General features: G+C 36.4%; 1 protein-coding gene across 1 annotated transcript in view; it reads left to right on the plus strand.

The window, feature by feature from the left end:
- The window catches only part of LOC148946409 (cytosolic beta-glucosidase-like), a 66342-nt gene extending 56832 nt beyond the window's left edge, over positions 1 to 9510 (plus strand). The window contains exon 8 of the mRNA XM_089098448.1: positions 9110 to 9510. Coding sequence (XP_088954574.1) covers positions 9110 to 9311 — 202 coding nt within the window. The 3' untranslated portion in view covers positions 9312 to 9510. The remainder of the gene's footprint in view (positions 1 to 9109) is intronic.
- The last annotated feature ends 237 nt before the right edge of the window (positions 9511 to 9747 follow it).

The following is a 9747-nucleotide window of genomic DNA, read 5'->3' on the forward strand; positions in this document are numbered from 1 at the left end:
CTTTAATTGCTGCCGTTACATCTTCAACAGAAACAGATATTTTACTATTTAGGCGGGGCTTTGAAATTTTTTCGATAATAGAGAGTCAAGCCGTGATTCAACTGCCGCATCACCGAATGAAAAAACATGATTATAATGAGTTATCCAATCATCTAGTTTCAGAGAACTATTAGAATCTGGTGAACAATTATTTTTAAGACGTCTAGAATTAACCAAACTACAAAGCTCATTCTTATCACTAGTAATCCTTGAACCAATTTCATCTTTTATTATTTCATTATGCAAACGCAACTTAAGCCGAGAAACGCGTTTAGTTAATTTCATACCATTATAAAATGGTCCAGATCGCGGTTTTCCCGCGTAATTCCAAAGGTAACAATCTTGAGATGCATTTTTTTGGCTTTGCTTTAAAATCGGGTTAAGGTTCCAACCTAAAACGCGAGATCCACAACGGAAAGAATCAGTCGTGAATGCTTTATTAGCCCCGACTTTTAAACTATGAACAATTTCAAGGTAAAATGGATCAATATCAATGTGATCAACATCCTTAGAATAATTTACAATTATTTTAGCTAAAAGAGCATCTGATTCTTCATGATATTTGTACATTTTTTCCCGATCCCAGATAATTTTATTTACAATTTAACTAGAACGATGGATAATTTTGAAAGATGGAATTTGAATATTTAAATGAAAAGAAAGGTAAAAATGGTCACTAATAGGCATATCCAATCCATCATGAACAGGCTGTGGCAGTAACGCTGCATTTGAAACAAGCACATGGTCTAGATTAGAGCAAGAACCAGAATTTTGGTCATACGTAAATCCACATCTTTTGAAACTATAGTAAAAACCGAAAACAAAGATAAAAGAGCGGAGGAGGGGACATCAGAAATAGCAAGGTTGCAGTTAAAATCCCCACAAATAAGCCACTGGAAATGTGCTGGAACTTTCGCCACAAATCGCAATAATTCTAAACATACAAAATTGAAATTAAAATCCGAATCAATAGTATGATAATTTGTTGGTAAATTGCACGAGAAAATGATAATCCTTGGGATTTGAACAGCAAGAAAATAACGGTTAACGGCAAACGCTGAAACTGGAATATTCTCTCGAATAAATATGCAAACCCCTCCAGATGGGCGTCCACCTGTAGGCGTAGCTGGAGATATAAAACACTTAAAATGCTGCGACAGGCTCGAAAGAAGACTAGTAGAGGGGTATAGAGGACTAGTTCGAGCAGCATAGACTGCAATACATGTTTTTTATCACCAAATCCATTCAGGTTCAGAGATATAATCTTTGCACTAATCATTTTTTATTCTTTGCAACTTTTCGGTCAACCGTTTGCAGCGAAAGCTAAATCCAGTATGCTCATGAGATCCACAATGGAAACAACAAGGTTCATTCTGGCAAGGGTTGTTCCGAGAATGAGGGTGTCCACTACCAAGACACTTGAGGCAACGTTCCACGCTAGAGCAGCCCGACGATAAATGCCCTAGTGACCCGCATTTATAGCATATTCGCGGTAAAAACTTATAATCAGTAAGCCGAAAGTGTTCGTAGCCAATGTGAATCCCATGACGCAAATTATGAGACTTAGCCGTCACCGAACGGAAGTATACACGACATGATTTCGAAACACCGATGTGCTGTATCTCTTCGATACCTTGGTTAGAAGCACACACAATCGTTGGATCGATCGGGAAGTCCATTCGTGATAATAAACCGACAATTCTCGATTTGCGAACCTCAGTTTTACCGACCTTTTCATTTAAACAGGCTTTCAAGTTTTCGGCGTTTTGTCTTTTCGTATGAATGACCCATTTCGGTTGCTGGGATCCCGATTCCTTAGAAAGTAAAATCCGCACTATACCATCAGCTCCATCCAACGACTTCAGAAAAACTTCACGCTCTAAGGTATCATCACAATCTTGTGGCGGTGAATCTACTACAAGACCCACTGTTTCTGACTCGCTATTCAGTGGAGGCCAAGATTTATCACTAAGTTTTTCTTTATTTATAGAGCTCAAAACCTCGCTCTGTTCTCCGTCACAACACTCTTTCACCACAGCAGGAGTCTCCGTTTACTTGAGACGTAATCAAGTTTATGAATAATGCTAAATAGATGCTGGTCCCAGGTTTGAATGGTACGCTAAAGTCAGCATTTTGATTCGTATCTATCCCAGGTATCGCATCACTTGCAGTCATGACGAATTTCAGATTTGGCAAGCCAGGGGTTGCATCCTCAGAAATAAGGATGTCTAAAACATCCTGCGACAGGCTTTGCTGAGCAGAGGGACCGTGAAGTGTTAGGAGGCTTCTAGCTTGATCAAGATGATCAGTAGAATAGAAGTTTGCACACACAGGTATACAGGAGGTGGAAAAAATTCCTGACTGTAGACAGCAAGGCCGTATCCAGGGGGGGGGGGTTACCCGGTTTGAACCCCCCCCCCCAAAAAAATTTTTGACCGAGTCGAAAATAAGTCGAAAATTAGTAGAACCTAGGTAAAAATCAGTATAATTAGTCAAAAATGAGTCAAAAATTAGTACCCCCCCCCCCCAAAAAAAAAGTCAAAATTAGTAAAAACCCCCGAAAAAAAAATCCTGGATCCGTCCTTAGTAGACAGTGCCGGAAAAAGCTTAAAACCGATGAATAAACAAGAGTTTATCAAGTGCTCTCGAAGGGGATTCTTCTTCAGAAAAAACATGGATCCAATCGATAATACTAACCTCCTCCACAAACATTTGATGGATTCCTTTTTTTCATTAACCTAGTTTTTATTTTCTTTTTCTTTGGTCTGTGTAACTTACTCTTCATAACACTCACCAATGGAAGATGGTCAGAACAAGGAAAAGCCACAATATCAGTATGACAAAGCTTCAAATCGCAGAAAGAACGAAAATATTATCAATTAGGGTTGCATTTTGTCCAGTAATCCTCGTGGGTCCCTCACAAGCGGGTATAGATCATTCAACATCATAAAATTTTAAAAATCAACATTATGATTAGACAAATCAAGCAGGTTAAAATTAAAATCACCCATAAGAATATGATTAGCTCCAGACGGTACCGTCGAAATCAGCTGACTCATACCTCCCACAAAATCATCCATTTGAGCACTGGGCGGCTTATACACCATACTAATTATATTCCTTTTCCTATCAAATTCAATTTCAATTGAAAAACTTCAACGTTACCTTCAATCCATATACTTAGCTTATCCCTTTCATTATAATTCAACCCATTCTTCACAAGAAATACAACACCACCACGACTCATCACCACTCGGTTCTTAACACAAAGATCATAACCTGGAAATGAACACAGTGAGAGAGACTGGTTTGAAATAAAAAAATGTTTCACCCAATCCTATAATATCAAAGAAGAAGAATATTCTTCAATTAATTCCAAAATATTCAGGTAGCTCATAGTCACGTGGACACTCCCAGAACACAATCGCAGACTCTTTTTATTTATATCATGAATACACGGCAAACAAATAATAACCCCATTCCCTCACAGACTTTAGATCAACAATCGGTATATAATCGTCACTGGCAATACCTCTTGATAAATAATCCTAAAGACTTAATCGATCTTGATCAGACATTATAATTTTTCACATAAAAGAACAAGAAATAGCACTTGAAAAAAACAACACAAATGTTGTAAAGACTATATAAAGTCATCAATTGACCAGATTTTGCGTGCAAAAATATGACCTTGATCAGACCAAACACTGTGATTTCCAACTTATCTCTTGAAGGGCTCAGAAGATCTTGTTTATGTTTCGTAAGGTTCTCAGCTACAAATAAGCCTGAGCCACTAAGCTGCTTCTTCGCTTTAAACGTATGGCGAGCTATTTCTTTTGATCAAAACTGGATGAAAACAGGGGTAACTTTATATGGTCTTAGAGAAACATTTGATCCAACTCTAAATCGCCGAACACTAACTTTTTATGAATCCTTAATACTAGTTAGACCCATCTTGACAAACAATATACGCTTCATGGTGTCCCCCACACTCTGCGAAGGAATTTGCTTCACACCATTAAACAGCAGGGAGTCATTTCTCTCTTCCTGCTCTATGTCGTCTAGCTTGAGCTCAAGGTGATTCACGTTGCTTTGCAACAGATCAATCATATGCATGCATGCTTTTAGATGTTTTTCAATCATTTCAAATTTAGGATATCAACATGTACTGCATCCTAGATTTCAAAAACCATTGTTTCAACTAGAGATTTAGAATGAAAATTAGCTACAATCTGCAAAATCGATTTTTGTTTATCTTTTCCTTAATTAGCTAGCCTTAGCTAGATTTTGCTTTGTAGACGCAAGCTCATTCTCTGTAGCAACTACTAGTCTTTGGAGATCAGCAGTGGGATCTTAGAGTTGTCTATCTGTTACCGAATCTTGTCCTTTTTTAAGAGACTGTCAATGAACATCAGGAAGATTTTTTAGTTCTGCAAACGCATGATTAACACCCTTAGTTTTCTTTGTTGATGCTTCCTTCTCATTGACATCAAAACTAAGTAGACTCTTCACTGGTCGTGTTTTTGCCGTTGAAAAAAAAAAATTGCTGTCTTCAGTGTTTGTCTTCATTCCTTCTGGGATTCGAACTGGCCAAAAGGAATAGCCCGCAAATTTGGTGAGGAACAAAAATACAATTTTAATGTTAGCCAGATCCATGACGGCAACAACAAATATAAAAAAAATAGAATTTGATTAGCGTCAGACAAAGACGAAAAGAAACTTATCTTTATGTGGGCAGTCCCACGGATGGCAGTGGCAATCACCTTACTGATCGATGGCCCGATAGACCGTGGAGACCCGCTGGTTGTTAACCATCGTACTCTGAAATTCAGAACACCATCCAAAAATAATATCGAATTTTCTCCACACACTACACTTGGCTATCGTATCCAATTTTCTCAATTTAAAACGCCAAAAAATCAAAAATATGATTGCGTAAATGACTAGTCTTAGGGGCTTCGTTTCTGTGGTGAAAATAAGTTCTTCGAATTATTTTTTTTTAAAGGGATGTACCCTAATGGCAGATGTAGGAGAGCCAGGGGACACTGCTTTCCTCTTTTCGAAACAGGACGACATTAAAAAATGTTCAACATAAGAAAAGGATATATATTTATGTTTAAATCTTTAAAACAAAAGCTGCTAGCAGCGCGTACCCCCCCCCCCCGCCCCTGGACCCTTTTCTGAGGGCTCTCATGATGTTCACTCTCCTTAATTGTGCCCCTTTTTGAAAAATAAGCTTATGAATCTGATATTTTATAGTACATTAATTGTTTTTGCAATTAATGGAGCAGTTACCGTTCTGCAGTACCCATATGATAAGGATCGGTCCAAAAATGTTCCACAGAATTATGAAAAACAAATATTAAATTTTCACCCTTCCCCATCCTTCATTATCCGAAAAGTTCAGTTAAAGTAAAAAATGCAAACATAAAAATGCACTTTTTGCGGCTTCAGCCCTCTGTCCACCCGCTCAAAGGTTAACAGGTCCTCCGTATTGGTTCGTGTGCAATTTTAGCAGCTGTATATAATATAATGAACCCTCAAATGAATCACTTGACTTAAATGAAGATTTCAAATAATAGTCTATATTAATCGTTTCAATTGATGAGCTATGTCCATCTTTAGAAACTGTTGCGGCATTATGGTCTCTGAAACAGGAAAACTCAATATATAGTTTTCGATAATTTAATTACATGACCAACTCAGAATTTTGAAGGGTGAAGTTTTGATAATTTTTGGGTCAATGTAGCAACACGAAATGGCAGAAAACACCACTTCGCCGTGGCGCAATCTATTTCGCTACTAAACAAGGGTAATAGAAGCTTAACTTTGAGTTTAATAGGATTTCTACTGGTACTCTAGGATCATTAGTTTGATAAAGGAAACTGAGGAGTAGCCTATTAGAGTATATCCTGCTATTGTGGCTTCAATATTATAGCTTTACTGTTTTCTGTATATGACGTCACTAAAAATTGAGCTGTGGTCTATCATTTTAGCGTTATTTTTCCGTCTAGCTTTAATTATACTGGGGATTATCACTCCTATTGTCCAATGCCACTCACACTTGTCTAGTATTTGCGTTTGGTTTTGCTATGGTAATATTATTTGTTATTGGGTCCCATAAAATGTCATATTTTTTTATTGCGTCTACTCCTAAGATGCAAGAAAATGGTAGATGTTAACATACTTTTGCTTTTACGGTGGTTTCCTTATTCCCTGTACTAAATTTAAAGAGACATTCTCCTAAAAGTGTAATCTTAAGACCTGTAACTGAGGTCAAGGTATTTTGATTTGATTCTGTACATTATCAGAAAACTTCCTAAGAATTTTTTCTCTATATAAAGAAATTGTTTCCAAGGATTCTTCAGTGGCATTTGTTTGGCTTAGGGTTTGATTTACTTTCTGATTCGTAGGTTCAAATTTGGGACTAATGCTTGGTGCCTGCGTATTATGTGTCCTATGTCTTCCTAAGTTTCTTCCACCTTGTGGTCGAAACTGGTTTGTTCTATTGTAGGTTAATCCTTCATTTTGTATTCATGTGGGATATTGTGCCGCATAGTGGTTTTGCCTGCCACACTAGTAGCAGCCGATTCTATTTCTATATTGTCTGTTTTTATTTGTAGTTTGCAGTCCCCCAAGGTCTATAGCTGTTTCTTTATATTTTTGACCTGCCTCTATTGGTTCTACTATTATCTGGAGGAGGAGGTGATGGATACCCAAAGTATTTTTTAGTTCTCAGCCACTAAGAACTTAGCACCAAGGGATTGGTTCTTAAATAGGGATGGATCTGTCAGTGGGGATGGATCTGGCCTTCGTCACGTCTCATCACTTTATGAGCTGCATCCCCAACTCTTACGCTATTTCCCTCTCTTCTACGGTTAACATCATCTTGATTTTCAGTGATATCTATATATATCTGATTAAACTTTGTCAATGATTTGTCAATTTGGACTTCCGTTTCTACCACGGTAATGGCTTACTTGAGATTTTCAGGTTAATAATATTAGCCTGAGAAGCTATTTTGGCAAACCAAGTGTAAATGCATGCAATTGCACCTTTTGTGTCGTTTCGTTGGCTCCACTTTTACCTAGCTGGAAGCGTACGGGCCGGCAAAGCTTGTCTGTATATTCACAAATATTTCGGTTAGCGCGTTAAATGTAACTACCTCAGTTTTAAGCCTTTCTGGAAGGCCGGTCTACACAAATATGGTTTTGAAGGACTCAATTAGAGTTTTCGTGTCATTTGCTTCCGTATCTCTTATTGACTCAAAACACTGTAAGGCACTTCCTCTTAATTAAGTTACTAAGTACTTTTCTTTAATTTTGTAGTAAAATTTTTCCTTCAATTCGTAGACGATTCTTAATTTATCAATAAATTTGTTGACAACAGGGACTCCCGCGCATTCCGGTATTATTTATGCCATTTCTAGCCCTATTTTAAGAGAAGTTATTTCTCATCACTTGATGAGCTGCATCCCCAACTCTTACGCTATTTCCCTCTCTTCTACGGTTAACATCATCTTGATTTTCAGTGATATCTATATATATATATATATATATATATATATATATATATATATATATATATATATATATATATATATATATATATATCTGATAAAACTTTGTCAATGATTTGTCAATTTGGACTTCCATTTCTACCAGGGTAATGGCTTACTTGAGATTTTCAGGTTAATAACATTAGCATGAGAAGCTATTTTGGCAAACCAAGTGTAAATGCATGCAATTGCACTTTTTGTGTCGTTTCGTTGGCTCCACTTTTACCTAGTTGGAAGTGTACGGGCCGGCAAAGCTTGTCTGTATATTCACAAATATTTCGGTTAGGGCGTTAAATGTAACTACCTCAGTTTTAAGCCTTTCTGGAAGGCTGGTCTACACAAATATGGTTTTGAAGGACTCAATTAGAGTTTTCGTGTCATTTGCTTCCGTGTCTCTTATTGACTCAAAATACTGTGAGGCACTTCCTCTTAATGAAGTTACTAAGTATTTTTCTTTAATTTTGTAGTAAAATTTTTCCTTCAATTCGTAGACGATTCTTAATTTATCAATAAATTTGTTGACAATAGGGACTCCCGCGTATTCCGGTATTATTTATGCCATTTCTAGCCCCATTTTAAGAGAAGTTATTTCTCTCTCGGATATGGCCATTTTTTATTTAATTTAGAACCTTATCTTCCCAGCTCAGTTTTTTTCGTCTGACACCAGATGTGGTAAAGTAGAAAGGTTATATCCACTAGATGTTGTGAACTTACCACGTTGGACCCACTCAGATGTAGCGGGATGACCTGATAGGTCCGAGATTAGTGACCTAAGCTATGGTCCTAAGAACTGTGGGTACCGTCTTACTATGGATAGCGTCTTAATGTCTGGGTAGCCAAATGTAAGTATTAGGAGACGTTTTTTGACTGAGCTTGGCAAGAAGAAAAGATAAAGTATTGATTGCTTTTAATTGATTCTAACCACCACGATACAGAGTGCAGTGTCCCAAAAGCTTAAAGACACGATACACAATTTAGTACAGACATAATGATACCATAAATAACTACGTACAACTACATCAACTCAAAGCAATCCACACTCCAGTAATGACCAGAGGTCAAAAATATCTCATAGCAAAACTGGCGCTCACTTCTCAACGATGCTTACTTTTATTCCCTAAGCCTTACTACTTATCCTGTTTTAAAACAGTTATGTGGTCATTTTTCAATTTACAATTTCAACCAGAACATCATTTAGCTTTTTCTTACTGTGGTTATTGCGAAAACTTCTTATCGTAGTAAAATTAGTTATGTCAAAAGTTAGTACCTTGCATTTTGCCTTTTAATTTAATTTATTAAAATCAAATTCAGACTAGCATTTTCAGGTTACCGCAACAAAAAACTACTTATTTTTCTTTTCTCTCTCTCTCAGCTGACCAAATACTCACGTGTATTTATTCCTGCTTGTAACTGTTACTATTGTACTATTTGCTCCAAAAAATTCTGAATATAGTCAATTGGAAATGTTTATAGGTTTTATGACTTTTTACAACACACTTTTAATTCTTTTAGAGAAAAATTTGGTATACATGCAGTTGACTTCAACAATCCGGAGAGACCCCGAACAATGAAGGAATCAGCCAAGCTTTACCAGAAAATTATCAATGATAACGGCTTCGTAGAGCCTTGTGTCACTGGTGGAAGCAAAGCAGTTGTTATTTCATTTCTTCTATTACCGTTAATGTTTTTTCTTTGTGTTTCAATGAAACACTAAAATTAATGGCCAGTACAAGATATCTGTTGAAAAGATTAAACTTTACACTGAATAAAGCTTTATCTTTTTAATTATTTTTACGTATGATTTCTAGTCCATTTAAACGAGTGTTTTTGTCTTGTAAGCATTTTTTCTTCATTTTAAGTCTTTATTACTTTTAATGTATTTTCTTTGTGTAATGAAAAACCTGATTTACTTAGTTTATTTATTTATGGTTAGTTTTTTGGCAGTTTTACCCTTGGAAAATCATTTGACTTTATTTCTGCCCACTTTTGGTTTAATGTTGCTCTTTACTTTTCTTTTAAAAACCTGTTGCTCAGAAAAGGTATTTAAAATTAATTTCTGTTCGTGTTTTATTAACATAGACTCTTCATTGGAAAAGAAAAGGATATTTCAAATATTTTCTATTTTCTCCATAGTAACTCATAGTTTGGCT

The sequence above is a fragment of the Artemia sp. Qi Xiang Cuo genome, chromosome 12 (assembly GCF_049724085.1).
Source record: "Artemia sp. Qi Xiang Cuo chromosome 12, ASM4972408v1, whole genome shotgun sequence".
In the NCBI taxonomy this organism is placed as follows: domain Eukaryota; kingdom Metazoa; phylum Arthropoda; class Branchiopoda; order Anostraca; family Artemiidae; genus Artemia; species Artemia sp. Qi Xiang Cuo.